The following is a 27,909-nucleotide window of genomic DNA, read 5'->3' as shown; positions in this document are numbered from 1 at the left end:
GAGGCATCTGCTTTTGACGTGTTTAGCTGCTCCCACTATTGGTTCGGAGGGCTCTGGGTATGGAGGGTGTTGCAGGGGTGGGGTGGGGAAACAGTCTGGCTGGTGTTTATCAGGCACCCCCGTGTCGATGGCTGAGTCCCCAGCAGGTCTCACATCCTCAGGAACCTGGGGTTGTCAGGCAGTGGGGCACAGTCCCCCCTTTCTTTTTCCCTCCCCTCCTTGGTGGTGCAGTGCTCTGCACCCATGGGAGACCTTGCAGGAGCTGGCAGGGGGCAGTGGGGGGTTTTAACACCCACGGGGCCGGGGAAGGGGAAGCCGGGCAGCTGTGGGGCTGTTTTAATCTGGTTTTAGCCAAATAAAATGTTCTGCCTAACGTAACGCTGCCTGCAGGCTCTGCTGCCCGGGCTGGGTCTGGGTGGGGTTACGGTTTACCTTTAAGGATTCATTTGCATGGCGCATAATTTTTTCACGTGGGGTTGATTTGCATACGTGGCGCGCTTTTGTAGTGGGCGGGGCCGGAAGTGGCGCGTGCTGCGGGTGCAGGGGGACGGAACGCGGGGGCCACCGGGCGCTGCCGGGGGGGACACCGGGCCCTGCGCTCCCCGGGGCCGGGAGCTGGTTCCCGGGGCACGGTAATAACCGGGCAGCGCCGGGGGCTGCGGAGCCCGGGCGGGTAGGGCCGGCGCGTTCCCGGAGGGAGCCGCCGCCAGCAGCACCCGGGGGTTTCCCCTCCCGCCCCCTGGCAGCGCTGAGCTGGTGATGGGGGAGCTGTGAGCCAAGGGGCTTCAGGGCGCCCCGGGAGCTCCCGGTCCTCTGGCCCGGCAGCGCTTCTGCACCCCGCGGTGATGCGGAGAGCCGCGGACCCCGCGCGCACAGGTGAGGGCGGCCCCCGAAACTGCAGCTGCTACTGGCCAGGCCCCGGGGTCTGCCCCGGAGCACGGCTGGCCCCGTCCTGATGTGCAGATCATCCCGCACCCTTCTCGGTGTGACCCACACTGGGCTCGCCACGATTTTCTTGCAGGTGGCTGTGAAGCCCCCCCGGCAGCGATGGAGCCCCCCTGCCTGCCCTGGCTGCAGCGCTTGGACCGGCCGTGCCACCTCCTGCTCCACGCGCTCTCCAGCCGCTCTGGGCCGCTGGCCGCCGTCCGGATGCTGCAGCGGGCACAGGCCCCGGAGGGGCCGGGGCCAGCGTTTTCCTGGCAGCACCTCATCGCAGCCCTGTGCGCTGAGGAGCCCACACTGGAGGGGCCAGAGGGTGCCCTGGCTGTGTGAGTCGGCTGCATTTCTTAAACTCGGTGTTTTGTGGGAGGTTTGGCACACTGCGTGCCCAATTTTGCACTGTGCATCTTCCCACTGTGCAACAGTCTGTATGTGAAGTCAGGATCGTAGCAGGGACCCGTGGGTCTTCCAGCTTGTGTCTGCACAAGCTGGTGGAGACGTTTGCTGCCTCCTTGTCTGGTTAGACTCTGCTCCATGAGGCAGGCTGGCAATAAGGACTCACAGGGCTTTGCTCTGACCTGTCATCTCTACCTTTTCTCCCCTTTTCCAGCAAACCGCGGCTGCTGCTGCTCCCTGTCGTGTGCCAGAGAAACCTCTTCTCCCTGCTCCTCGCAGTGCAAGCCATGGTGCCGGGGAATTGCCTCGGCCGGCTGCTCCAGGCTGTGGAGCAGGATTCCCACGCGGATCCCTGGGTGCGGGCGCTGGGGAATCTGCTCCGGCAGGGGCCGCAGGGAGAGCAGTGCTCCCCACCTCGCCTTCCTTTGTCTGCCGCATGCCAGCAGCAGCTCTGGTGTCTGTGCCAGAAAATTGCCCAGAACAAGCCAGAGGGGCAAAGAAAACTGAACTGGTGCTTCAGCAGGCAGCCCAGTGCCACTGGTGACGTGGCTGACTCTGTGCTTCAAGGTGGGAAGCGCAAGAAGGTGCTGCAGGGGAGCCTGGAAATGGACGAGGAGAGAGCGGGGAAGAGGCTGTTGCTGGAGGAGGCAGCATTTGACCCCCTGGGAGCCCAGAAGAGCGGGGAGGTGCCAGGGATGGAAGAGGAGGTGCCTGGGGAGACTTCAGGGGACAGATCTGCTCAGAGCCCGGCTAGAGCTGCTCAGGGAAGCTCCCAGCAGGACGTGGCTGGGGACTCCAGGAAGGTTTCCCAGGCAGAGCTGGCAGCAGAGCTCCAGTCCTTTCTCCAGGTACTGGGCAGGAATTGCTTTCCCCTTCCAGACAGGGAACCTTTGCAATCTGATTTCTATTCCTTCACCTCATTTTCCTCAGATGCATGGACCAAGGCTGAAAATGCTGCTGCATAAGGAATCCAATGTAAGTGGTTGCTTCTGTCTCTGTTCTGGAGCTGATGGTCTAACTGGGGTCATACCGGAAGGGATGGGAGAGGAGGTGGGTTTCACAGGCATGGCTGGAGGGGAATAAAATGCCCCGTAGCCACCTCCTCTGGGCTCAGGCACTAACACCTGCCTCTGCCTTGCAGGGATCTGCTGTGTGATGGGCAGCCCATGGGGTCAGTGCTGGCCGAGGTGGGGGGTGTGGGGAAGAGAAAAGCCCTGGAGCTGTATTTTGTGGGTTGCTTTAATTTGATGTATTACTCAGGGACCGTGTTTCCCTGTAGCACTCGGAGCTGAGCGTCCCGCCCGAGCTGCATGTCCTGAACAACTGCTCTCCCGGCCAGGTGAGCCTCAGCATCCTCTCTGCACCACTAGTGCCGCGCGGAGCCTGCTGCTGTCCTGAATGTCCCTCTCCCCTCTGCTGTCTCCAGCTTGAGGGGCTGTGCTCCTTTCTCCAGCTCTCCACGTGCCCCGAGCACCTCCTGCTGCGTTTCTGCAGCTGGCTGCTGGCTCTCAGCCCTGACCTCAGTTACACCAGTGCGGCCGTCCTGGCAGAGCAGCTCTTCCTGGAGCGAGTAAGTGTGGGGGCAGAGGTTTCCTGCACCCCCTTTCCCTCATCGCCATCCCCAGCTCCTGCCTTTTCTGTCCGCAGGTCCAGTCCCTCACCCAGCCGCCCTCCCGACACCTCATGGCTGCCCTGGCTTCGTTTTGCTCCAAGTATTACCAGCCTTTCTGTCGCATCGTGGTGGCTGCGGTCCTGCGGCAGCCGGGGGAAGGTGCGGTGGGCTCGCGGGAGACACGGCAGAGGGGCCGAGAGCTGCACCCAGCAGAAGGGAAGCCCCAGCTGCAGCGTGTTGTCTCCTGGGGGGCATTTATCACCCAAAATGTGTGTTAGCAACCATGGAGAGATGGTGCTGTTTTAATCTGGGCAGGTGGACACTTAAGAGTTAGGATTGCAGGTGGGTTTACAGATGCCTGAGAGGGAGAGGAGGCCAGGCTGGTTTCCAGCATCACTTCTCCCAAAGGACAGCTGCCATTTCTCCGTGGACTGGAGGGTTCCTGGCAGCTCCTCATGCTGGGGCCAAAACTGCCCCAAGAAGGACCTACTAGCATGAGGAGGGTCCTGCATGGACCTCTGCCACAGCAGCATCCCCTTTTCTTAGGGATTGATGCTAATTAAACCCTTGCTGCAGATGGGCAAAGGAAGCTGGATTGTTCTCAACAGTAGAAGGGGGCACAACATGACTTCTGGGTGTCGTGACTGGGGTGTACCCCTGTGTGAAGGGGTGTCAGGAAGGGTCAGGCATGTTCCCATGGATTTGGCAGTCTGGAGGCTCTGCCCCCTTCTGCTTTGCCCTTGCAGGTGCTGAGCAGACCAAGCTGGTGTGTGAGCTCGTGGAGGAGTGCCTGGAGCCAGACTGTGTGCGGCTGCTGCTCGGGTGAGCGATGACGGGGTGCCAGCTCTGCCTCTGCCCTCCCGCCTGCCCGGCGGCTCTGGCGGGCTCGGGCAGCTCCGCAGCACCAGTGAGGCTGCGTGAGCATCACGGCTCCTCTTCACCCTCCGTCCGTTGCAGCCAGGTCCTGGAGGTGCCTCTGTCCGAGAAGCTGCTGCCGGTGGTGCAGGCTGTGCTGGGGCGGCAGGTGAGGGACCCCTTGTCCCCCCAGGTTTCTCTGCCAGCTCCAGCAGCTCTGGAGCAAGGACCATCTTGCTGCTCATGGCTCTTTCCAGGAGGTGCTGCCCCTCGAGCTCTTTGATCTCCTGGTCCTGACTCTGTGCCGACAGGCCCCAGCCCTTGCCACATCGCTGAATTATGCCAAGCTGGTGATGGCCGTGCTCACCATGTACCAAAGCCAGGTGAGACCAGGGCCCTGCGGATCTGCTGTGAGCTGGCGGTCAGGGCTGCTGCAGACCCCAGACCTGGCCCAGGGGGCTCAGGTGGGCTCCTGGCAGGGCAGAATCTTGCTCCTCTCCATCCCAGGTTACCCCAGCCCACCGGAGCCATCTGGCTACCGCTCTGGGTTGCAGCAACGCGGCTCTGAAGAAATCGCTGCAGGCTGTGCTGGAAGGAGGGAGGTGAGACAGACGCTGTGCTGCCGTCGGGCTGGGGTGTCTCTCGTGGGGACAGCAGCCTCCGCACTCCTGGTCTGTGCTGGGGAGCCACCACGCGTGGGCAAGAAGCCGTGCCGGAGCGCCGCTGGCAGTGGGTTTCCCTTTTCTTGATTTCTCTCCTTCTCTCTTCCCAGGTGAACACCAAAGGGAACTGCAAGGCCATGGCTTCCTGGGGCGGAGGATGCTCGTTAAGATGGTGGCAGCTGCAGCCCAGTCCCTCGCTGGGGTTCACCAGCACGACGGAGACCCAGCGAGCGCCCAGGCGAGCGTGGGCTGCAGCACCGAGTGCCCGTGGCTGCCCAGGGCCTCGTGGCAATGCTGGCCAGCCCGGTTTGAGCTGGGCTATCGCTGGACAACGCCATCCCAGCCCCACATGTGCCCTGAGGGTTTTCTTGGTTAAACAATGAATGTGTTTCCAGTCACCCCTGTGTCTGGTCTGTGTCTGGCCTCTCCTCGCTTCCAGCGGCAGCCTGGCAGCCAAGGGAAAGAAACATCTGCTCCAAAACCTTCATATCTCAAGTGTTAGAGAGATAGAGCATCATTTTGGTTGGAAGAGACCCTCAGAATCATTGAGTCCAACTGCAGCCTAGCACTACTAAATAGCAGGAGAGTGGGGTTTAGAGAAAGAAACTGGTAAACTTGAATTTTCTTCTTTAAATCTGCCTTTTCTCTATTTGGCCAAAGCCTTCTGTCTATGTCGCATTTCTCTTTTTCACTGTGGTGGTGATGATGCTTCCCATTGCAAGGTAGTTAGGTGTTATGGGGTGACTGTTCCCAAATTTCTATCCTCTGTCCTTGAAAACGCCCAGTGGAAACCTGGTCTGGGCACCTTCTGGTCAGAGGACTGGAAAGATAAAGGTGGGAGAGAGTGGATGGACTCTGAGGGATGTAGGGCTAGAGTTTTAATGGAGGTTTTGAAGCATTTGCATACTTCAAGAACTATTTTAAAATTCATAAACATTTACATCTACAAAGAGAGAAGAGGGATTAAAATATGTAGATGTGACACATTGTTACTGCTTCAAGTTTGCTCATTAGTGTTTAGACCCAGCCAGAGGAATGAAACTCTGAAGCATTAAGTGATGCTCCTAATGCTGAGAGCACAGATTTCTTTATAGTAAGAATCTCTTAAGCTATTTTAGGTGACAATGGACTGATGAGGCTTCAAAGTCTACATTAGCTGGAGGAAATAAACCTCCAGGGAGCCAGATGGTTGATATATTTGCATAGCAGTGAGTTAGTGGCTGAGTATATTGGAGTTGTAGGGCTGCCCAAAATGTGACATAAATAGAAATTGTGCCCTGATCATCAAGGTCTGAGCCAGCTGTCCTGGCTTTATTAGGCAGCAGGCTGCAGTCCTTGCAGTTTCCCTGCAAAGCTTCTACCAAGTGTCCTTGGCCCCAGTGCTCTGTCTGGCTGTCGGTCACATAAAGATAACCAAGGACAATCTCATCTCCAAAATTCACCTGGTTGTCAGCTTCCTGATGTCCTTGCCAAGGAAGAATGGGAAGATCAGATGTGCTGTGTGTATCTAGAGCACCATGGGGATGCCCTGACATCTCTCTGGACTGAGCAGCAATACAGAGTCTGGAATCTCCTGGCATCTTCTCCCTGATGGATGGTTGGTTTTGTAACTGCTCCCTGATTTCTTTAGGCAACGGTCTCATTTTGACAGGCTGTTCTTGGCTGCCATGTGCCATGTGCAGCTTGCACTTCCAACTCATCTGGAAATACTGGGAGCTGTATTTTGGGCCAGCCTACGTGGATTTTGCAAGAAACAGTAGTCATGCAGGGATCGGCTTTGCAAACTGCAAGGGGGGTTCCTGTTCTGCTGGGAAGCATTACGCTGGCTTGTGGAAAGAGACTTTTTAGCCCTGTTTTTGCTCTTGGCTGTAGCTTATCGTGTGCCATGGATTCCTCTGGGGTGTACGTGCGAGATAACAGGCATGTTGGGAGAATTGGAGGCAAACCCTGGAAACACTAGACATGCTGGGGGCAGACTGCTTATTTGTGTGGTAGTTGGTAGCAACCACACAGAAGACTTTACTTTTGACTCCTCTTGACTCTCTCAAGAACTTTAAAATCCAGCCTGAACAGTGCAAAGAGGTGGCATAAAACATCCGTCAGATTTTATAGTTCAACAGAACCTTATCCAGGAGCACAGGGAGAGCCAGGGCTGGGCTTGTCCTTGTCATGATTTATTAGCAGAGCTGGTGAAGTGAGAGTTCTGAAGATTTGTCTTGGAGCTTTCCTAGGCTATATGTAGAAGGCAGTGTATCATTTTCAGCCCATATACTTGTATATTTGACAGTGGTTCCTTAGCTGCTTCCTGTTCTGTTTGGAGAGATTTACCTTCTTCATGGTAAGGAGGGGAATTCCCTTTTTGGCCTAATAGCTGTTTGTTTGGTTTTAAGGAAATTAATTTTATGCAATTGCATGGGTTATCTGTCCACTCTGCTACCTCCTCATCCTCCCACAGTGATTTTTCTGAACCAGTTCACGAGCAGATGCTCTCCTCTGCTCTCCAAGTGCCACTTTGGTGCCACCACAGGCCAGCATGAACGTTGTTGGGTGGGCAGGGGTGTGCAAATGCTACACCCGTGGACACTGGACACCAGACGTCAGCACTGCACAGGAGCCAGACCGGCTCACCCCATGCAACACCTTGTTGGAAAGGGCTGAACTTGGCTGCTGTCCTGGAAATGGTACAAACCCGTCCCCCGAGGGGCTGCGGCACCACCAGACAGTTGCTGTGTCCCTCCTGCAACAATGCTGGGAGCTGATAAAGTCACCCTTCTTCTCCCTAGAGGTAACCACATTTTAGTGATAACCTGTTAATCACATGCCTGTAATCCCCAGTATGCTGATGCAGTTTTGTATTGAAATCTGGTGGCTGTCACACCCAGATATGAGGCTGAACTGCTCAGGGGAAGGCTCAGCAGTCTTTTGGGTTTGTTTTTTTCCAACCTGGAATTTAAAACTGAACCAAAAGAAGCAAAACCCCTCTTTCTCACCTGTTTGGGGGTTTTTTTGTTTGTTTTGGTGGGGTTTTTCTGCCGACAACCTTTTATTCGTAATAAGAGAATTGTGTTTTCCCCTGGGTAGTCTGGTGGCTGCCAGGTCCCTGTCAGCTGGAGAGATCAGGGCCACATGAAGATGAATTTGCTGGAGGGCTGGGGTGTTGCTTTATGGTTGGGCCCCCTGCACGGACCTAATAAATCACATTTGCCACATCAGCAGTAGCAGCCAGTGTCGGTCTGAGCAGCTTTCCTCCAATAAGTGGATAATCCAGATGACCATGGTCCCTGCAATCCGAGCTGCAAGTTCAGCTCTGCTCCAGGAGCCCTGGCGGGACCTCGCGGGAAGGAGGCGCGAGGGTGAAGGCAGAGCCCCCGCAGCTGCCGCTTGCCTCCCTGGACCAGGGATCTCCCAGCACATTCATCCCCGACAAACAGGTCTGTGCATGGGGAGTTGGGCTGCTTTTTACTTGTCTGAGGCCCTGTAATACCTAGATTGTAATCACAATGCTCCCAGGTTAAAAAAAGAATACATTAAAATCCCTGGGTGCTTTTAGAGGCTGTTTGAATGAGCTGATTTGCAGAGGGGCATTGCCTCTTATTGCACCCCTTAGCACGGGGGGGGTGGGGTGGGGAATGGAGGAGGTTTTGAGCAGAAAAGTACTATATTTTAAGCAAAGGCAGAGGATATATAAGAATGTAAGGCAGAGGGTGACAGTGCCAGTCTGGCTTTCAGCAGGTCTAGTATCTTCCTGGTGCTGGTGGTGTGAACTTAAGATGTGCTAATTGTCATTAGTTGGTGCTAATCATGCACACCAAAGCTTGTGTTGCTAGGTATGTGTGTTACAGGGAAGACAGCAACTTATCCTTCCCCCTGAGATGACTGGTGATTTCTCAGCAGCTCTGCTTTTCAGTCCGGTGTGAGCAGCAGGGGTTTGTCCCGAGGGGGAAAACCCATCCCTGAAGCTCTGAGGAAGTTCGAAACCCTGAGCTGGTGGGGACTGTTACTGGTGGCCATGTCGGGATCCTCATCCCCTGTGGCACAGCGCAGCTCAGCTCCCGCTTCGAAGCTGCACGTGGGCTCCCGGGGCTGGAGATGCCGTTTGCTGGCTGATCTCTGGGGGATTATGAGATTTGCAGACCCCAAGGACCCGCCTCATTCCTCGTGGTACGTCAGGGTACCCAGGCACGGGGGCCAAGAGCAGCTGCCAGCCTGGTCCTCTGTAGCGCTGAGCATCGAGTCTGACTCGAGTAAGCTCATCAGGGGAAGAAAGCGGCTTTGGAGGATGCGATGGATTTGAGCAAAGGGGTCGGGCAGGGGAAGGGCCAGTGAGGGTGATGAGTGGGGGGGAAAGTGGGGCTGCCCAGAGGGGCAGGAGTGATGGGGGGTCCTGGGCAGCGCAGCTTTCCTGCATCGTCAGACATGATGCTACAGGGGGCTCCTCATCAGCCACCCAGTTTAGCCTGGTGCTGTGCCCCATGAAGGCACGGGGGGATCCCCCATCTCCGTGGAGGTCCTGAGCACCACGCAGAGAACGGACGCAGGATCCGGCCCCGCGTCGAGAGCAGAGGTGTCCCGGCCACCTGCGGACCGCTCGCCCCCCCAGCCGCACAGGGAGCTCCTGGCCGCTCTCGCACATGTCCTTTAAAGGCCTTCTGGCGTCCAGCTCTCCCCTGGCAGCTCCCGCTGCCGCAGATGTGATCGCTCTCTGCTCTGGGGAGACTCTGCCGCCAGCAGCTTGTGCCGTGTGGGGCCCCGGCACCCCCGACCCGCTGTCTGCAGGCTGCACCGAGTGCCCCGAGCCCCGGGTCTGCCGGGGACCCACAGCGCTGAGTGCCGGCTCCAAGCTGGGTGGCCCCAGCGTCTGCCTTCGGCTTCTTGAGACGAGTTCAGGCAGGTAATGACCAGGGGAGCGTTTGGTAAAGTCGCCGAGATGCGGGGAAGTGCTCGGTCTGGCTTCCCAGGGGGTTATTTATGCCACGCCGGGCAAATGAGTTGCGTGTCTCCATATTTCCATCCACAAAACACAGACAGGGAGCGAGTGCCTGCGAGGCTGAGCTGCAGCAGATGAGCAGGGTCTGCCCTGGCTGGTATGGAGCGAGCACTGTGCAGCAGCGACCAGCCCGACCAGGGAGAGCTCCGGTGCTCACTGGTGTGAGGAGTTGGGCTGATCCCTGCTGGCTCCTGAGCCCCTGGGAAGAGGCGTCGGGGGCAGGCGGGTGGGAACATCCACCCTCAGCACTGTGCACATATGAGGCTTGTAGCAAATTCCTCATTCACCCCGTGCCCGCCTGAATCCCAGCAGCATCCTCCTGAACCTTAGCGGGCCTCCCCACCTCTTTTCCCACGAATGCCTCCATGCTGAGCAGAGGAGCTTGGAGCTCCTGCTGGGTGAGAAAACACTTTAAAAATATAACATTTAGAGGCGTTCTCCCATCTGCGCACAGCTAATATGTGTCTTTCGTGATAGGTGTGCTGGTCCTGGAGCCTCCATGCTTTGCAGATGAAGCCGCTCGCAGGGGTCTCACTGGGAGAAGAGGCCGAGGAGGCGCAGGGACTCGCCCAGGGCCGCCGGCAGCGGCAGAGATCGAACTGCCGACCCAGCAGCTCGCCGCGGAGGTATGTGCACACAAGGCTTGCCCTGTGGCTTTCAGGGTACTAGCAAGGATGGGGTGGGGGTGGCGGAGCCAGGCAGGAGGCTGGCTGGAGCATCACCCCGCTCTTAGGCACTGAGCATCATTTTGGCAGAGCAGCCCCTTCTCCTCTGGCCGCTGCTCCTGAGTGCAACCGTCAGACTTGCAGGGAGGAGAGAGAAAGGCTGTGTTGTAGCCCTTTCCAGAGCCAGGAGCAAAGTTTGGGGGTTCAAACTCTTTCCCAGCTGGGTGCTGAGCTCCAGCACAAGACTGCAGAGGGCTGTTTGCACGGAAGCCCCTGTACCTCCACGTACAGGTGATCTGCCATCCCTGGCGTGCTCCACCAGCCCCAGCGAGCAGGGATGCTACAGAGCTGTCAGACTTCCTTGCACCCAGGACAGGATTTTGGGGTGGCAAGGCTATCCCAGCACACTTTTAGGGAGCAAAAGCATGTGTCAAGGCCTGCCATACCTATGGCAGCAATGTGAGATGGCGCCCGGGCTCTGCGGGCAGCCAGGTTTGCTGGTGCCTGTGAAGAGGCCAGCTCACAGTGAGGTCTGCTTGGCAGCCAGAGAAGAAAAAAAAAAAAAAAAAAAAAAAGTACTGAGGAGAAGGACGGCCGTGGGCTGGTGACTCATTGCTGGCTGGAAGCAGCTTCAACGGGCCCCTCAGTGGTGGCTCTGCAGCGGCTGCTGCTCCGGTGCCAGGGACAGCAGGACAGGGACGGAGCGGGCTGCAGAGCATGCTTGGGAAGGACGCAGGTCCGGAGCAGCGTCCAGCGAGGGGTGGCTGGGGGAAGGCACGTGGGGGATGCTGCCCCTTCTGCCGGAATTTCTCTGGGGTTCACCCAGGTTCTCTCTGCAGGGAGCAGGAGGCACAGCTGGCTGAACTCCCTATGGCTCCAGATGAAGGTAAGGGCAGCCTGGGGTGGAGTGGGAGAAAGGGGTGGGTTTGGCACCCTCCCTCCCTGAGCAGCCTCTCACAGGCCCAGCAGGACGGTGTCCCCGGGCAGCACCCGCCTGCAGCCCCACACCCCTTCCAGCCCCAGGACCCCTGATCTGCCTCCAGGCTGCACCGGAGCCCTCACCCTCCTCCCCTGCCCTGGCGCAGCCCAGCTGCAGCTCCCTGAACCCCGCAGGGGTATCTCGGGGTGCACCAGCCAGCCGGTGCCCCTGGGAGCCTGCAGCAATGCTGGTGCTGTTTCCGGGGGTCTCCTCTGAAGTGGTGTCAGGCTGGGGAGGGGATGCTGCTGCCTAGCTGCCACCACCCGTTCTGTCCCCAGGGAGAATGAGCAGTCCCCAGGTGCAGCCAGATGGGGTTTTGGCCGGGAGCAAGCAGAGCATGGAGCATGTCAGTGAGGTGAGAGGGAGAGGAGGGCAACAGTTTGGTGGACCCCTCCCATCCCCAGCCCCTGGGGCTTAGCTGGACCCCCAGCCACTCGCAGCTGCTCGTTTTGAGATGTGTCCAGCAGCAGGGAGGGGTTTGCTCCGACAGTGCCCTTGTGCCCCCAGGTGCCAGGCACAGGCGGGCAGGAGCTGGCTGTGCACCCCAGGGACAGTGACGGCACTGAGGAAGGTGGGTGAGTCCCAGCTGAGTTCCCCTGGGGAAGGTGTCAAGTAGCTGGGGATGAGCACGGCAACAGCGTGGCCTGGTGGGGTTTGTCTCCCTTAGTGGGGAGGGGAGGACTGGCCCTGGGGGGACCCAAAGCCCTGCTGATGTTGGGGGAAGAACCAGGACGGTCCCGCACCATGCACACTTGCTGGGACAGGAGGACAGAGGGAGGAGGAAAGGTCAAGCAAAAGCTGTCATGTGTTGTTTCTCCCATGGTGTTACTGCCTCCCTGCAGGTGCAGAAACACCGGAGGAGCCACTGCTGACTTTTCCCAGTGAGCTCTCGGTGCTGGAGAGACTGGGCTTGCACAGGTAAGACCAGCAAGTGCTTGTGTTTCTCTGGGGCTGCAGGACAGGGAGTTCCCAAGGCACTGCATGGTCTGGGGATCGGACTCGCCTCCTTTTCCATGGCACAAGAGCTGCTCTTTGGGCAAGGGACACTTGAGTCCCCACTTCTGGTGATGCCTGGCAGCCCTGGCACTCACGGGACCAGACCAAGGGTATTTTCAGCATGCAGTCCCCATGGTGCCTCCATCTCTGACAGCACTTCTTTTTGCAGGGTGGCTTTGACAGAGCAGGACATAGAGGTGAGCGCTGCTGGGGCCATGGGTGGGCTGGGAAAGGGGGGACAGAGGGATGGATGACTTGCTGGCTCACAGCCTTGGGGCTGTGCCTTGTTCCTGGCTGCTCTCCAGGCACTGCAGTCCCCTGGCAGCTGCTTTGCAAGTCCCCTTCCTGGCGATGCTGTTGGCATTCAGAGGCAGCTGCATTTCCATGGCAAGATGAACCCATCCTCTGTGTGCCTGGCAGTCCCACAAAGTGCTCTGCAGCTGAGAGCACCCTTAGCCAGGGAGGTGGTGAAAGCCATGCTAATAAAAAATAATCTTCCTGTGAGTGCCAGGGCTGAGTCAGGCTCCGTTGTTGTCGACTGGGACCTCCAGCAAGGGCTGGCAACTGCCTGTTGCATGCTCTTGCCAGGAGGGCCTGGTATTTCCATGTGTTATTGGCTGCCCAGGGGATGTGTACCGGTCAGGCTGGCACCTCACAGGGACTGTCCCTAGCATGCAGCAACCTAATGGGTGCTGGGGCAAGGCAAGTGCTAATTATCCTTAGCGCAGCTCTGGTTGATGCCATGCTGTGAGGGTCGGTGCCTTAGAGACAGCAGCACAGGGTCCTGGTGGCCTCCCCTTCACCGTGTGTCCCACTCCACAGGCAGCCTTTGCCCACCTTGCCCTGGCTTTTCGCTGTGATGCGTTCACCCTGCGGCAACGGGTGCAGGTGGAGAAACGGGCACGGGATGCAGCGGAGGAAAACATACAGGAGGAGCTGGGGCAGTGCCGGGCTGCCCTGGAGGTAGGTGGGCACCAGGGCAGGGTGCTGGCATCTGCTGGGGATGTCCAGCAGGGGTTTGGACGGCTCAAAGTCCTGTCTGCAGCAGCTCCATCCTCTTGTCCGCAGAGACTGGGCCCGTCCTGCACCGACGCGGGCTGCAAGGAGACACTGGAGCAGCTGCAGTGCAGCCTGGCTGTGCTGGCAGCTGCTGTCGAACGGGCAACCAGTGCTGCAGAGAAACTGGGGGCTGTACATCAGGTCTGAGCGTCACCCGGGGCTCTGTGCCAGGGCCGGGACGGAGGGAGGGCTGGAGGACCTGTCCCTGGGCTCGCTGGGGTTCATCACTCCTCCTCGTGGTGCTGACCTCATGTTTGCGTGTCTTGGGGAGCAGGAAGGGGCTGTGTCTGCCACCCTGGGTGGAGACACCTTGGGATGCACAGTGAGGGACTGGTAGGGACCTGAGTCCCTGGGGACAGCAGACGCGGGTCTGATCCCCCGTCCCGCCTGGCCGCAGGAGGCCCGGATGAGCCGGGCAGCAGAGGTGATGGTCCAGCACGTGGAGAACCTGAAGCGGCACCACATGCGGGAGCATGCAGAGCTGGAGGAGATGAAGCGTCTGATCCAGCAGAACTCTCGCAACCGGCAGCTGGCGGAGACCCAGGGTGAGGTGGGCTCTGCCGCTGGGCATGCGGGGGTTGCACGGGGTGACCCGGTGGGATTTGGTCCCAGACCCCCCTGGGAGGTCAGTGTGACCCTGCGCAACAGAGTTGACCGGTTGTGTGAGCTGGTGACCGGGGCGGGTGACAGCTGGGACCCGATGACAAATGCGAGGGGCTGGTGTAACAGCAGCCGCTGTGGGAGCAGGTGCTGCTGGCTGTAGAGCCATCGTCCCATGGCCCAGCTGGGAACGTGGGGCACACAGAGGACAATCTGTCCCTGGATCCCAAACCCCACACATGCCATCGCCGTGCACACGAACAAGGTCCCCCCGGCCGGGGCACCTCTGTGACTTGTGCCAAGCACAGAGCATGTGGCCAGGACAACTTTTGATGGGAGGGAGGTTTGCAACCAGCTGTGCATCAGCCTCATCTTAATTTTTGAGGGTGATGTAAGCTGCTTCTCTTTGCTCCCAGACGACGTGGAGCCACGGCTGAGGCCTCACCCCCTGATGCGAACTTTCCAGCAGGTAACTGGTCCCAGTTCAGTCACCCTAGAGCCACCACCTTGCCATGCCCTGCCACTCTCCTTGTCTGGCAGTCCCCATGCACCCGCTAGTCCCTGGGCAATGCCACCCCTGCCGGCTGCTTACTGCAGACAAGGTCTGCTAGAAACGCTGGGGTGAGGCAAAACATAGGGGCAGCCTCGGGGGCTGCGGGGAGACAGGGTGCCTGGGGCTGGGGGCTGCTGGTCCAGGAGATCTCAGGCAGGTCCCTCTGCGTTGCAGGGTCATAGCGCAAGAGCTGCAGGCTTGGCTGTTCTATAGCACCAGCTTGAATTCGGCACTGATTCCCCTACAGCTTGAGAGGTAGGGGAGCACTCGAGGAGGGGTTAGGCAGCCCCCCCAGCATGGCTTGAAGCAGTAAAGACAGGCACAAACCTCTTGGCTTTGACTTTCCCTCATCTCATTATCTCTCCGGCTTCCCCTCTAGTGCCAGGGCCATGCGAGGCTGGCAGTGTCCATTTTCCTCGGTGTCCCTTGCCTGTGCCAGGGGGGGCAATGAAGAGGGAAGGGGACGGGGAGGCAGCTGGCACAGTGCTCACCCCCAGCCCCTTCATTGCAGGGGTCTGCCCGCCGCAGAGTCAGCATCGCCGTCATCCCCAAGCAGCTCTTGGTAAGGACAGAGGGACAGACAAGAGCCGTGCCCCACTGTCAGACACGTGTCCCCAGTGCTCCTGGGGGTCTGGGTCCCCCCTGATGCTCCCACCTTCGGTGCCCAGCCAGGTGCCAGCCCGGACAGCCGAGCAGCCCCAGCCGGAGACCTGGCGAGGGAGGGGGCCCAGTGCCAGCCCAGCGCCCAGAGGTAATGGCTCCGGGTGGTGGGGAGGCCACGACACTGGCTGCTGCTGGCCATGGGGTCAGCACAGACCCTGTTCTGTCCCTCCCCAGTGGCGAGCTGGAGCTGCAGGGCCAGAGCGGTGCCATGACTGGGGAGCCAGTGGCCGAGGCAGACGGCAGAGGATCGAGTGCAGGGGACAAGGAGCTGGAGCAGCTTGGGCTGATGTGAGCAGCGCTCTGTGTGTGCCTAGAACCACCCCCCACTGCTGGGCTCCCTGGGGTCCCACAGTGGCCAGCACATGGGAACCGGGCTTGGGGTTGGTGATGGAAGGCTGGGTGGTGTTTGGCTGGTTGGACATGAGGAAAAGGTTTTTCACCCAGAGGGTGCTGGAGCACTGGAACAGGCTCCCCAGGGAGGTGTCATGGCTGTGAGCCTGACAGTTTAAGAAGTGTGTGAATGGTGTGAATTTTGGGGTTGTCCTGTGCGGGGATGGGAGTTGGACTCTGATCCTTGTGGGTCCAGTTCGACCCTGCTTTACCTCAGTTTTCCCCGTGCATTGCAGGTCACCTGTGCCCTCCCTGGTCTTGCTTTATTTGGGTTTGCAAAAAGGCCAGTGAGGTTTGGAGTCGAGTTAAACACCCTTCTCATCCCCAGCTGGGGTGGGAGTGGGATTTGCTTTCCCCCCTGGATGGCTGAGTGTCCCCGGTCGCCTTCTCCCCAGGTCCAAAGGGTCCCCCATGGAGCTGTGGCGGCCGTGGCTCTTCCTCCCACAACACTACTGGGTTTTCTTCTGGCTGCTTCTCCTGAGCATCGCCTTCCTGCTCCTCGTCCGCATCCTGGAGCTGCAGCGGCTGCAGCCTGCAGCATCTCCCAAGGCCTAGCTGGAACAGGGAGGGAGGGACTGCTGCTTCTCCACGCCGTAAAATACCAAAACTCTAGAATAATAAAAATGGAGGAAAAATGGGGGAATTTTAATGCTGGAGCAGGGAGGAATATCCTCTGCTAGAATCTCAGGTTTGTTTGGAGCCACCCTTACAGGTGGGAAGGGCTCACAGAACAGCAGCAGCCTTCATTGGTGCTGTGAGTTCGCCTGTTCTCAGAGCACCAAGGGGTGCAGGGCTGCCACCATGTGTCCCCTGTGCTGGGGGCGAAGCTGGTGGCTTTGTGTTAGAGCTGTGTCCCCCTGTGCCGGCCAGGCACCCTCCACCCCACGCATCCCTATTCCCTGCTGCTGCCTGAGGGACGCGGCTGGGGTTGGAAGGAGCGGGTCACCATTCAGCCTTTCCCATGGCACGACAGAGAGCTCAGAAACAGAGGGAGCTGTTTCCAACCACTCCAGTGCCTGGGAAAGTTGCCTGGCTTGATGCAGATGTCCCGTTTCCGCGTTTGCCCCAGCCTCTCACAGCCCTGAAACGCGGGTGAGCTCCGCTGCACCCAGCAGCTTTGCAGGGGCTGGGGGGCTTGAAACACCCTGGCTGCGATGCGGAGTGGGCCGTGGTGGAGCGTTCTGTGCTGGGACCCTCGGAAGAGGCCCGTGGGGTCCATGGGAAGGAGGGATGGGGGTCCCACTTGTCGTGGCTGCTGGCACCTCAACGGGTGACTCATGTGCAGCTGACATAACCCCTGCCCTGAGTCACCGTCCCCAGCCTCGTGGCAGGTTGTCCCTGTGCGTCACTGGCGTGTGAGTCCCTTTGCTGCGACACCCTCCCTGGCACATGGCAAGTGGCCAGCAGCACCCTGAGGACTCTGCCACCAGAAAAACCCAAAAAGGCACGCAGCCAGGAGTGATCTTCGGTGACCCTGTTGGCTCCATCCTCTTGTCCCAATGTACTTTCATCCCAGTGGGGCCCTTCCCAAACAGGGGACTCAGGTGCAAACATCATTCCAGGTTTCCACGAGGGCTGCGGTGGTTTGGGACACGGGTCGGGGGCTGGGCAGGTGCTGAGTGGGTGCCCCCACCCGCAGCTCCCTCCTGGCTTCTATTTCTGGCTGTGGGGGGAAGTACGGTGCGGTGGCCAAAGCCGAGGCAGAAAGAGAAGTGGTTTTGTTTCATCACCTGAATCTTTTAGTTTGCTTTGCAAAAAGACCACTTTCTCACCCCAAATTCAGAGAAACCCAGCCGGGGTTCCACTGTGCATCCCCTGCTCCAAACCCCCGGCGCGGGGAGGGCAGAGCTGCTACTGGCGGGTGGGGCGAGCAAAAGCCCAAATTGCAGCAACATTCGCAGCAGTACAAAGCCGGGGGCCCCGGCCCCCCGCCCCGCCCGCTCCCAGCACCGCCCTCCAGCAGCCCGGACGCCTGGGTCCCCGGCCGGGGGGAGGGGAGGGGGGGGAGGGAGGGAAGGACGGACCGGCCGCAGCTGCTCGCCGAGCCGGAGCCCGTTTCCTGCTCGCCCTCGCCCGGCTGCTCGCAGCCCGAAGCCCCGCCCCGCTCCCGGGCTGTGCCTCAGTTTCCCCCTCCGAGAGGCTCTGGAGGTGAGTGGAGGGTGGAGATGGGCAGAGCATCGCTGGGCAGCGGGGGGGTTCGAGGCGCCGTTGCCCCCCAGCCCTGTGTCCTTCCGCTCGGATGCGGGCAGGGAGGGGGCAGCATCCCGCCGGCCCGTCCCTCCGCCCGCGGCGAGCATCGCCCCGGCCCCGCCCTGCTGCGCCAGCTGGGGGTGGGGAGGGTGCCAAAACCCAGGGGTGTTTTTGGGGTGCTGATGGTGGGGACGCGCTCAGCCCCGCCGTGCCCGTGTCCCGCGTGTCCCCGGGATACCGAGCGGGGATGTTCGGTCGCAGTGGCAGCACTTTGTCGCCGGCTGCCCCTCCCCAGATCCTCTCCGGGGGGCAGCAGGGTCCGTCCCCGCCCTGTCGCTGCTTTTCCCCTCCAGCCCTTGGGCTCCGCCACTGGGCTCGCTAAAGGGGGGCTCACCCGGGGTGTGCCCGTGCACCCCTATCCACAGCTTAAACTAGAAGAGCTGATAGGGGTTTTTTTCCCTCCCTCTGGGGATTAAAACTCAGCCAAATCACAGCAGCTTTCCACGGGGTCAGCCAAGACAATCTCCCTGCCCAGTCGCACACCTTAGGGACTGGTGGGTGCCTGCTCCGGCTGGATGCTTTGTGCTTATGTCTGCCCAGGAAGGAGGAGGTTAAACTGCCGGGGATTCCTGGCTGTGATGCTGGGAGGGAAGGTGACCCGCAGAAGTGCTTTGCATCCACCGTGGCTCCAGCTGGCCTTGTGAAGTGCCATGCTGGTGTCAGAAGCTGCTGGAGTGAGACCAAACTTGAAACTCAGCTAGAATTCGGGCTTTCCAACTGAAATTTAAGCCCAGGCTTAAATGCCTCCTTTCTCCTGCCCTTTCAAGGACAGCTTGGCCTGGACTGGGTGTCCATTCCCCTCTGGCATCCTGCTGCTCCCTTCGGGGTGTCGCTGCGTGCCCACTGGTAACACTGAGCTGCGAGAGGGCAAAGAGCAATGGTTCAAAGGTAGGAGCAGTCTGGGTTCCTGAGCTTTTCCACCCGTTCCTCCTTGGCAGTGCCGCAGCTCTGCCGGCGGCTCTGCCGGGCTGGGGGAGCCTTTCCAACCCTGGGGCTTGGCAATAACAGCTGGAAAGGCCGAAGTTTTGTGCGTTGTGCTCGGGCTGGCAAGACGGAAGGTAGCACGGGATGGTGCTGGAGTAGATGCAAGCAATGCTGGTCCCCAAGGAGGTGCCAGGGGAAAGGAGGTTTTGGGCTGCCCATGGGGAATGTGCTGCACCCCTCCTCTCACAGGTTCCTTGGTGTGACATAGCCATTTGTATACTGGTTTGGCTTTTTTGGTTTCCCCAACGGTGCTTCCTCTGTGCTAATCTGCTTCCGCCCTGCTGCACGGGTGGCAGAGGCAGAGGTGGGGGAAAAAGCCACCCCAGTCCCGTTGCAAAAAACAAGCTGGTGGGATGGGTCCAGTCCTGCTCCCTCCTGTCCCAGGGCTGGCTCTTGCTGGTTTTTGGGGCAGCTGCAGTTTGTCCCTGCAGCCAGGACCTACCTCCTTGTTGCTCCCCCAGAAGGAAGTGATGTCTTTGCTCCAAAGCACTTTGCTTTGCTCTCAGTTGCTACAGGTACATGCGTGTGGAGGAAGCCGCTTGCTGCCACCGCAGCCCTCCCCGTCCCCTCCCCTGACGTCACCGAGCAGGGTGACACGGTGGCTCACTGGGTGCAGCGCCCAGGGAGGCTCCACCAGCCGCTGCCGGAAAAGGCCCCGATTTCAGTAGCATCGTCACCCAACAACACCCGTGGCTGGGAAACCTCACACTGAGGCACCAGGTCTGATATCAGATGGGTTCGAGGACGGGGGTCCAGGAGAGTGCCCCCACACTCATCTCTGCTGTCCCTCACCTGGCTGCCCAGTGAAGCGGGATGAGCGTGCCAGCTGACGAGCCGGGCAACCCGGCCCACGCCGTGTTCGAGAGGTTCCTGCGTGCCAGGGAGTGCCGGGAGGTGTTGGGCTGCTTCGAGGAGCTGTGCCGGCAGCTGGGGCTGCAGGGCAGTGGGCTGCAGCTCTACCGCAGCCTCAGGGCTGCCCTCAACTCCTGGAGTGCCAAAGCCCTGTGGAGCAAACTGGATAAGAAAGCCGGACACAAAGACTATGACCAGGGCACAGCCTGCGCCAGCACCAAGGTACCGAGGGCATGGGGCATGGGGTTTGGGTCCCTCCTTGTCCCCAGGGGTGAGAGCATCCCTTGGGGCAGCCTGGGCCCCACCCCAGGAGGATGCAGGATGGGAGATTGATGGGGTTTAATGGGACAGAGTGTTAATTAGTACCACTCCCCTCCCCATGGCATGATGCCACCTCAGTGCGACCCAGCCAGCAGCCTCCTTCCTCTTCCCGGCTTCTCCTCACTGGGGACATCCCATGGGGGCTGCAAAGGGGCAGAGGGACCTGTGAGCCCTTTCTGGAGGACAGGAGCATGCCAGGATAGGATGCTTCCTTGGGGCTTGAGGTCACTATTTCTGTCCCCCTGTCCTGAGGCTGGTGACTTTTGTCCCCACTGCTGGTGTCCCATTGTCCCTCCAGCCCTGTGCAGGGGCTGGCAGGAGATCAAACCTGAGTCCTGGTTTCGAGGCTGTTGCTGGTGAAACCTCCCCATCCCTGGCTGCGCGTGCGTGTTATCTTGCCGAGCACTTTAATTGCTGCCTTTGCCCTGCGGGAAGGCAAGGTTCAGGCAATCAGGGAGGTGGGGGGCACCCCACAGGGACCCCACTTTGCAGGGAGCAGCAGTGCTTGCAGCCCGGGGGAAGAGGGGGGAGATGCTGCTTGTGGTGGTGCTGAGCTCCATGGGGATCTGCCCAAACCCTGCTCCTGGGGGTGCCTGTCCCCTTCACGGGGCCTGTCCCCTCGGCAGTGCCTGGTGGTGGGGGCCGGTCCCTGCGGGCTGCGGGCAGCCATCGAGCTGGCGCTGCTGGGCGCACGTGTGGTGCTGCTGGAGAAGCGTGACTCCTTCTCCCGCAACAACGTCCTGCACCTCTGGCCCTTCACCATCCACGACCTGCGGGCACTGGGTGCCAAGAAGTTCTATGGGCGCTTCTGCACCGGCACGCTGGACCACATCAGTGAGTCTGGGGGGCCCAAGCTCCACAACCCCGGGGTCCCCACCTTGTGCGTAGCCCAGGGATCAGGGAGTACAGCCCTAAGTGCCTCCTCTCCCCTCCCAGGTATCCGGCAGCTCCAGTTGATCCTGCTGAAGGTGACCCTGCTGCTGGGGGTGGAGGTGCACATCAATGTGCAGTTCAAGGGCCTCGTCCCTCCTGTGGGCAAGGCGGGTGGACAGGGTAAGGCATCACTGTGGGGTGGGTGGCATCCCTAGGGACAAGGACAGGGCTGCAAGTGGCCACTCTGGGCTCCCAGTCCCTCTGCTCACCCAGGGTGTGCCTTTTTGGGGGGGATGAGGTGCAGCACGTTTGTGACTGTCCCTCTCCCCTCAGGCGGCTGGCGGGCTGTGCTGCAGCCTGGCTCCTCTCCCCTCAGCAACTACGAGTTTGATGTCCTCATCTCAGCTGGTGGTGGAAAATTTGTCCCTGAAGGTGACAGCAGTGGGTCCCTGCACCCCCATGACCACTCTGAGGGTCTGGATGGGGTCTCACACCTCTCCCATCCCGCAGGGTTCAAGCGCAAAGAAACACGGGGGAAGTTGGCCATTGGCATCACCACCAACTTCGTCAACCGCCACAGCCGCGCTGAGGTGGAGGTGGCCGAGATCAGCGGCGTGGCCCGAATCTACAACCAGAAGTTTTTCCAGAACCTCTACAACAAAACGGGTCAGTGGTCCAGGCCCCGGTGTGAGGGGTGCCCAGGGGTTCCCGTCCTCCCCAGTGCAACTGGAGACACAGCCCTGGGATGTCCCCTGCGTGATGGGATGCATGTCCCCACATGATGCCCCGTAGCAGGGGACGTTTGGTGGCTGAGCCCAGTGCAGGGACTCCCTGTGGCCCTGGCTCTGCCTGTGGCTCAGCTCAGCCCCTTCCCCACCACCAGGCATTGACCTGGAAAACATCGTTTACTACAAGGATGACACTCACTATTTTGTCATGACGGCCAAGAAGCAGAGCCTGATCAAGAAGGGCGTCATCCTCCAGGTGAGGGGGGCAGGATCTGGCCCCAAGGTCCCACAGCCATGGGCAGCTGAAGCCCTGGAGGGTGGGATGCAGATCATGGGCAGTGGTTTCACCGTGCATACCTGGAATGGGTGCACAGCCATTGCCTGTACTGGTGGTCTGTGCCAGGGAAAAATCTCCTTTTAGGGGCTCAGAGCCCCAAACCCAGCAGCACAGCATCACCTGAGACCTGACTGCACCCAGGCTGGGGGCAAACACCACCCCCTGCATCCCAGCCAGCTTCAGCCCATCCCGATCTCCATCCCTGCAGGACAAAGCAGACATTGAGAGCCTCCTTTCTCCAGAGAACGTGAACCGAGATGCTCTCCTCAGCTACGCCAAAGAAGCCGCCAACTTCTCCACCAACTACCGTCTGCCTGAGCTGGAGTTTGCCCTCAACCACCGGGACCTGCCGGACGTCGACATGTTCGACTTCACCTGCATGACGCGCTCGGAGAATGCGGCACTGGTGCGGGAACACAACGGGGCCCGGCTGCTCCTGGGGCTGGTGGGCGACTGCTTGGTGGAGGTGAGTGTCCAGCTGGCAGAACCCCTGTGTGCCTTGCTTTTCCCTCTCCCGGTGAGACGCGTTGGTCACAATATGTTCGCCCTCCCTGAGTGTGTCTCGCCCTGATTGCCCAGTGCTCCCCATCCCCGGGGCAGGCTCCCCGATCCCAGTAGCAGGTGCTTTGGTGGGGTTGTCCCCTTCCCCAGCCCCACCGGACATCTGGGGTGGGTTCAGGGTGGAGGAGCAGCCCAGCTCCTCCCCAGACGCAGCCAAGACACCTGTCCTGTCTCTGCGCGTCCTGTCGCTGCTCCCCACTTTCATCCCCAGCCAAGCCCGGCAGCTCCCCGTCTCCTCCCAGCCGCCCCAACCGGCCACACGGCTCCAGCCCGGCTCTGCCTTTCCCTCCACAGCCCTTCTGGCCGCTGGGCACCGGTGTGGCCAGGGGCTTCCTCGCTGCCTTCGACGCAGCGTGGATGGTGCGGCGGTGGGCAGCCGGGACCCCCCCACTGGAGGTGCTGGCCGAGAGGTGAGTGTCCCCATCCCACCGGGCTGGTCCTGGGCCAGTCAAGGATGGTGGCACCAAGTCCAGCCCTGTCCCTTGCACCCAGGGAGAGCATCTACCAGCGCCTCTCGCAGACCTCCCCAGACAACACCAACAAAAACATCAGCCAGTACAGCATCGACCCGGCCACACGCTACCCCAACATCAACCTGCAAGCCATCAAAGCCAGCCAGGTACCCGGCCCAGGTGCTACTGCGGGGCAGCCGTCCAGCTCAGCCTCCATGCTGCTCAGGGTGACACCGACAAGGGTGTCCCTTGTCCCCAGAGGGTGTGAGGCTGAAGCTGTTGGTCTCCAGGACATGTAACACGTTGCCCGTTGCAGATGTGGGCGACTCTGGGGAGGTGTGGGGGTGTCCACATGTCCCCCTTGCCGGGATCAGGTCCCTGTGCTGGTTCTGTGCAGGTGGTGACCTTCCACCGGTGTGTCCCCATCGGCAGGTCCGGGACCTCTACCTCGTGGGCATGGTGGAGGTTGACCACAAGAGGAAGAGTGACAACCGGCTCAGCACTGGTAGGAGCAGCCCCCCAGTGCCAGGACCCCCCATTTCCCCCAGAAGCCCATGTCAGAGCAGCTCCTGCCCTGATTCTCCTCCTCATCCTTCTTTTCTCGAGCAGGGTTGGGGGTGGGTCTTGTGTCACTCCCGTGGGGTGCCTTCCTCTCTAAAGCACTGATGCTAGGAGAGGGGAGCAGGCAGGGGCTGTCCCCTGCCTCTTTGGGTTGGGGACACGTGTACTGCCTCCCCAGCAGTCTCCGGAGATGCCTACGAAGAGCTGCTGAGCTGGTGCCAGGCCAGCACAGCCGGATACCGCGGGGTGACAGTGACCAACTTCACCACCTCCTGGACCAGTGGCTTGGCCCTCTGCGCCCTCGTCCACCGCTTCCGCCCTGACCTGGTGTGAGTGCCCGGGACCTCCCTCTGAACCCCCGCTGTGGAGCCCACCCTGACTGTGCCCGTGTCTCCTCACAGGGATTTGGACTCTGTGGACCCCCAGGATCCCATCCGGACCCACCAGATGATGCTGGACACAGCAGAGCAGGAGCTGGGCATCCAGCCTGTCCTCTCCAGTGCTGAGATGGCGACCATGGCCGAGCCCAGCCGCCTGGGGCTCATCACCTACCTCAGCCAGTTCTATGAAGCTTTCAAGACTTCCCCAGGTGTGAGATTTTGGGGGGGTTTATCCTACCACAAGCTCCACCGGGGCTGGCTGGGTGCCCCCGCCTTTGTAGGGTGGGTTGCAGCAGTGTGGCTGTGTCCCCTCTGTGCAGAGGCAGAAGAGGTCAGCAAGAAGCCACTGTCTCCTTGGGGTACGCGAGGAGCCATCCTCTTCCTCAGCAAGCTGCAGAAGAACCGCAACCTGACACACAAGCGCGTCCAGGTGGGGGCCCCCACCCAGACCCTGAAGACACCCCAAAACCACATGGCCTCCCCATCCTAGCCACCCCCTTGGTATTTGCAGGATAGTGCCCAGAAAGATGCTGAGGCCAAGAGGAGCCGCAGGGACATGGAGGTGGGTCTGCCCAGGCACCTCAGGGGTGCTCTGCCGGGGTGCAGTGTCCCTGGGGGAGAGCAGGGGCTGACCCTCCCTTTGGGTTGCTCATAGCTGGATGTGGGGCTGGATGGAGACACTCTGGACAGTGCCCACGAGCCACCACAAACAGCCACGACAGATCCAGGGCAGGTCAGTCCTTGTGTCACCCTGGGGTGGGGGTCCAGCTCCGCGCGGGTGGGTGCTTGGCAGGCACTGGGGACTGGTGGGGCCGAGCCAAGGGCTGCGCAGGCGAACGCCCACAGGCTCCGGGCTCCTCCCTGCCTGTTTCCTGACCCAACTGGTTTTCCGGACCTGAGACGTGCCGCTCCCTTGCTGGTGCCAGCAACCACGTCCTGAGCACCCGGACCCGTCTCTGCAAAAGGGGAAGAGACCCTGTGACCCCTCCAAGCTGCCAGCAAAGCCCTGGGGCAAGGTGGGTGCCAGCAACTGGTGCCACCCCAGCTTGTCCTGTCCCTCTGCAGCCACCATCCCACGGGGACAGCAGTGACGCTTGCTACTTCTGCGGCCGCCGTGTCTACATCCTGGAGCGCACCAGCGCCGAGGGACGCTTCTTCCACCGCGGCTGCTTCCAGTGCCAGCGCTGCGGGGCCACCCTGCGCCTGGGCGACTACGCCTTCCACGAGGAGGACGGTGAGGCAGGTTCTGGGAGAGGGGATGCTCGGAGCAAGGCTTCTCCACCTTGCAGGTCATCACACAGGTTTGTGCCCCCCCGCCCAGGTAATTTTTACTGCTCACTTCACTACCCCAACCCTCCTGGTATGGACCTGCCCCAGGATGAGCCCCTGGCACTGCGTGATGGGGTGAGTCACCATAAATCCCCGCAGATGATTGGGGAAAGGCAGAAAGTGGAAGGGGGTGCTTGGGCACGGCCCCCACTGCATCACCATCACCCCTCTGCTGTGGCTTTGCCCCAGGATGCTGCTGCTGCCTGCCCGCCCTCAAGTGCTGGGAGACCGTGTGTGTCCCCCAAGGAGGGGGCACCCAACCCCCCCCAGCCCCCACTAGCAGTCCCACAGCCAGGGGCAGAGCCCGGGGCAGCAGAGGATGAGGAGGATGCTGAGGACACTGTGGATGTAGAGGAGCAGGAGCTGCCGGCACAGCCCGGGGGGGATGCCAGAGAGGAGGAGGGTCCCAGAGCGGAGCCCCGAGGGGCAGCAGAAGAGGGTGAGGAGGGCAGGGGCAGGAGGAAGATCATCCTCACACCCCTGGAGAAGCTCAAGCTGTCCACACTGAACCTCCTCACCACCGAAGCGGAGCCCGAGCCGCCGCCGAAGCCAGCTCGTCTGCGGCTCCAAGCGGCGCCTGAAGCCCTCCCTGCCCTGTGGCGCGGAGAAGGTGTCTGGGAGGAGGATGAGGAAATGGCCATGGAGGAAGAAGGTAGGTGGCTGCAAGCTGGAGTCTCTGGCTGAGCAGAGCTGTAGGTCCTGCTGGTGCCCTGCCATGCCCGTGTTGCTCTATCCCAAAATGGTCCTTTTCTTGGAGCAGCTTTGGAGGAGAGTGACAATGAGGAAGAGGAGGAGGAAGACACAGAGCTTGGCATCATGGCAGAATCAGTGAGTGCTTTCCTTGAGCAGCAGTGGCCCCACCAGCCGGGGAAGTGGCTGGGGCTCTTGCCAGTGTCTCCTCTCCCCAAGGCACCGGGTCCAGCTCTGCCGTGGCTGCCGGGGCAGGAGGTGCCTGGTGCATGGACTGACCCGCTGCCTGTGCCACCGTCCCTTTGCAGTGCCTGGATCTGGGGGAAGAGGAGAAATACCCCACCTGGAAGCGCACATTGACCCGCCGGGCCAGGGAAGCACAGATGAAGAGGTTCTGCAAAGCCCAGGTAACCCCGTGGGGCAGCGCTGGGTTCCCAGCCCGGTGCCATCCCCGTCCCCTCCATCCTGCTGCTGGTGGCCGAGTGCCAGGAGGTGTGGGCCCACAGGCAAGCACTGCCCTTTCTTCACAGGCCATCCAGAGGCGGCTGGAGGAGATCGAGGTGACATTCCGGGAGCTGGAGCAGCAGGGCATCAAGCTGGAGAAGTTGCTCCGGGATGAGCACGGTAAGGCCAGGGTAGAGTAGGCACCACGATCCCCATGTCTGGGGAGGTCTGCACCCCACTCACACACTCCCCTCCACCCCGCAGGCAACCCAGCTGACCAGAAGACACAGTGGATGAACCAGCTGCTGTACCTGGTCCAGAAGAAGAATAGCCTGATGTCTGAGGAGTCGGACCTGATGATCGTGTAAGGCTTGGGGGGATGCTCCGTGGGCAGTGTGGGGGCTTGGCTCACCCCGGCCCCCGAGCCCAGCACCCCCTTCCTCCCCACAGGGTGCAGGAGCTGAAGCTGGAGGAGCAGCAGTGGCAGCTTGACCAGAAGCTCCGGTGCTACATGAACATGGAAGGTGAGTGTTGGCACATGCTGGGGGGGGGTCCCTCTGTGTGATGGGGGGACTGGGGCTGGGGCTGTGGCCTACCCAGCCACCTGTTCTCTCAGAATCCCTCAAGACACCTGAGGACTGTGCGGCCGAGCAGGAGATCCTGGTGCAGCTGCTGGAGGTGGTGAACAAGCGCAATGTCCTCATCCACATCCAGGAGGAGAAGCGGCTCAGCGAGCTGCAGGCCTGATCCTTGTGGCCTCAACACCTGTTGCTTCCTCCCTGGGGAGGATAAGTGGTCGTTCCCCCCCACAGAGCATCACCCTGAGCTGCTTCTGAAGGTGGTGTTGCCCAAGCTGCCTGCAGGCAGCTGCTGCGGCGAATCCAGGTCCCCGCTTGCCAAACCTGCCGTGGAGGGTCCGGACCCACGTGGGGAAATGCCGAGGCACACCCCAGCTTTGGGGTGCAGCGAGGGCATCCCTGCACCTGGCTGGATCACCACGGCCTTGTGCTTGCTTGAAAACAAGATTTGCAGGGGGTTCCATTGCCACCCGGCCGGTGCCGTGTCCTGAAGGGCTTATGCTCGCAGCAGCAAGGATGTGACCAGAGCTACCGCAGGCGGGTCACGGTGGAGACACCAAATGTGGAGGGGCAGTGTCAGGAGTAGCTCTTGGAAGCCACTCTGGGACATCCTTCCCAGCTGCAGACATCCATCCTAACCCAGGACATCCATCCTAATCCAGGACATTATCGCAGCCTGGGACACCCATCTCTTCCAGGGGCATCCATCCTAGCCAGTGGCAAGACAGACTGGGCTGATCCTGCCGCTCTCCATCGCTGCTTTTGGGTGCCACATTCATGTTGTGCCTGGCTGCTGCAGGAAACCAGGGTCAGAAACTGCCCTGCAAGGACCCGGGGCTGGGGAAGGGCCTTTTTGTTCAGCAGCTCCCAGAGGGGATTGTGCCCAGGGCTGGCACCATGTGACACCAAGGACAAGGGACGCTGGTGTCCGTGTCCTCTCTGCCCTTTTAGGGTTTCTCTTGCTTGGCAATGCCACACTGGCCATTGCACAGACCTTCCCCGATTGTTGCGGGTGGCCTCCACGGCTTCACGGTGCTTACGGCGGCCCCAGCTGCATTGGGCACAGGGGTCCTGGGTGCAGCCCTGGGCCTTTCAGTGCCTCCCCAAACCCTCCTCTCCGCCCTTCATTTGTACCAGCCCTACCATCCTGCTGCGACCCCCCACTTCCCTTTGAATAAAGCCTCCTTGACCCAGCACCAAGGGCTAAAACACT

At 60.5% G+C, this 27,909-nt stretch overlaps 3 protein-coding genes across 11 annotated transcripts; all 3 read left to right on the top strand.

The window, feature by feature from the left end:
• Nucleotides 1-547: 547 nt before the first annotated feature.
• On the top strand, nt 548-4,853 carry FANCE (FA complementation group E). 3 transcript variants are annotated; one of them, XM_065649446.1, is made up of 12 exons: nt 548-876; nt 1,022-1,268; nt 1,550-2,183; nt 2,266-2,310; nt 2,615-2,674; nt 2,789-2,905; nt 2,983-3,106; nt 3,694-3,769; nt 3,905-3,971; nt 4,060-4,185; nt 4,310-4,404; nt 4,575-4,853. In XM_065649446.1, the coding sequence occupies exons 1-12, from the start codon at nt 846-848 to the stop codon at nt 4,576-4,578; spliced, it is 1,626 nt and encodes a 541-aa protein (XP_065505518.1). In that variant the 5' UTR covers nt 548-845; the 3' UTR covers nt 4,579-4,853. The 3 variants fall into 3 exon arrangements, with proteins under 3 accessions (XP_065505518.1, XP_065505516.1, XP_065505519.1); XM_065649444.1 differs by having other exon boundaries at nt 2,762-2,905; XM_065649447.1 differs by lacking the exons at nt 3,694-3,769; nt 3,905-3,971; nt 4,060-4,185; nt 4,310-4,404; nt 4,575-4,853 and having other exon boundaries at nt 2,762-2,905; nt 2,961-3,634.
• Nucleotides 4,854-9,183: 4,330 nt separating this feature from the next.
• Nucleotides 9,184-15,961, top strand: LOC135997155 (inositol 1,4,5-triphosphate receptor associated 2-like). 2 transcript variants are annotated; one of them, XM_065649631.1, is made up of 16 exons: nt 9,184-9,355; nt 9,764-9,849; nt 9,929-10,077; nt 10,956-11,002; nt 11,374-11,450; nt 11,603-11,666; nt 11,938-12,013; nt 12,261-12,288; nt 12,914-13,054; nt 13,160-13,291; nt 13,548-13,695; nt 14,167-14,219; nt 14,815-14,865; nt 14,972-15,054; nt 15,141-15,254; nt 15,752-15,961. In XM_065649631.1, the coding sequence occupies exons 2-16, from the start codon at nt 9,817-9,819 to the stop codon at nt 15,909-15,911; spliced, it is 1,356 nt and encodes a 451-aa protein (XP_065505703.1). In that variant the 5' UTR covers nt 9,184-9,355; nt 9,764-9,816; the 3' UTR covers nt 15,912-15,961. The 2 variants fall into 2 exon arrangements, with proteins under 2 accessions (XP_065505703.1, XP_065505704.1); XM_065649632.1 differs by lacking the exon at nt 9,764-9,849.
• Nucleotides 15,962-17,437: 1,476 nt separating this feature from the next.
• MICAL1 (microtubule associated monooxygenase, calponin and LIM domain containing 1) lies at nt 17,438-27,878 on the top strand. 6 transcript variants are annotated; one of them, XM_065649295.1, is made up of 26 exons: nt 17,480-17,504; nt 18,374-18,494; nt 19,097-19,310; nt 19,395-19,664; nt 20,390-20,597; nt 20,700-20,816; nt 20,970-21,068; nt 21,147-21,302; nt 21,520-21,620; nt 21,910-22,167; nt 22,557-22,672; nt 22,755-22,881; nt 23,147-23,219; nt 23,454-23,604; nt 23,677-23,864; nt 23,976-24,085; nt 24,167-24,217; nt 24,311-24,388; nt 24,721-24,889; nt 24,977-25,636; nt 25,745-25,812; nt 25,983-26,081; nt 26,205-26,298; nt 26,383-26,482; nt 26,569-26,642; nt 26,735-27,878. In XM_065649295.1, the coding sequence occupies exons 4-26, from the start codon at nt 19,404-19,406 to the stop codon at nt 26,863-26,865; spliced, it is 3,489 nt and encodes a 1,162-aa protein (XP_065505367.1). In that variant the 5' UTR covers nt 17,480-17,504; nt 18,374-18,494; nt 19,097-19,310; nt 19,395-19,403; the 3' UTR covers nt 26,866-27,878. The 6 variants fall into 6 exon arrangements, with proteins under 6 accessions (XP_065505368.1, XP_065505367.1, XP_065505370.1 ...); XM_065649296.1 differs by lacking the exon at nt 18,374-18,494 and having other exon boundaries at nt 17,438-17,504; XM_065649298.1 differs by lacking the exons at nt 17,480-17,504; nt 18,374-18,494; nt 19,097-19,310 and having other exon boundaries at nt 19,385-19,664; nt 24,977-25,059; nt 25,174-25,636.
• The last annotated feature ends 31 nt before the right edge of the window (nt 27,879-27,909 follow it).

This window comes from Caloenas nicobarica, chromosome 21 (genome assembly GCF_036013445.1).
Source record: "Caloenas nicobarica isolate bCalNic1 chromosome 21, bCalNic1.hap1, whole genome shotgun sequence".
Classification (NCBI taxonomy): Eukaryota; Metazoa; Chordata; class Aves; order Columbiformes; family Columbidae; genus Caloenas; species Caloenas nicobarica.
The sequence above is the reverse complement of the archived record's forward strand: the minus strand, read 5'-3'. Positions and strand labels throughout refer to the sequence as shown.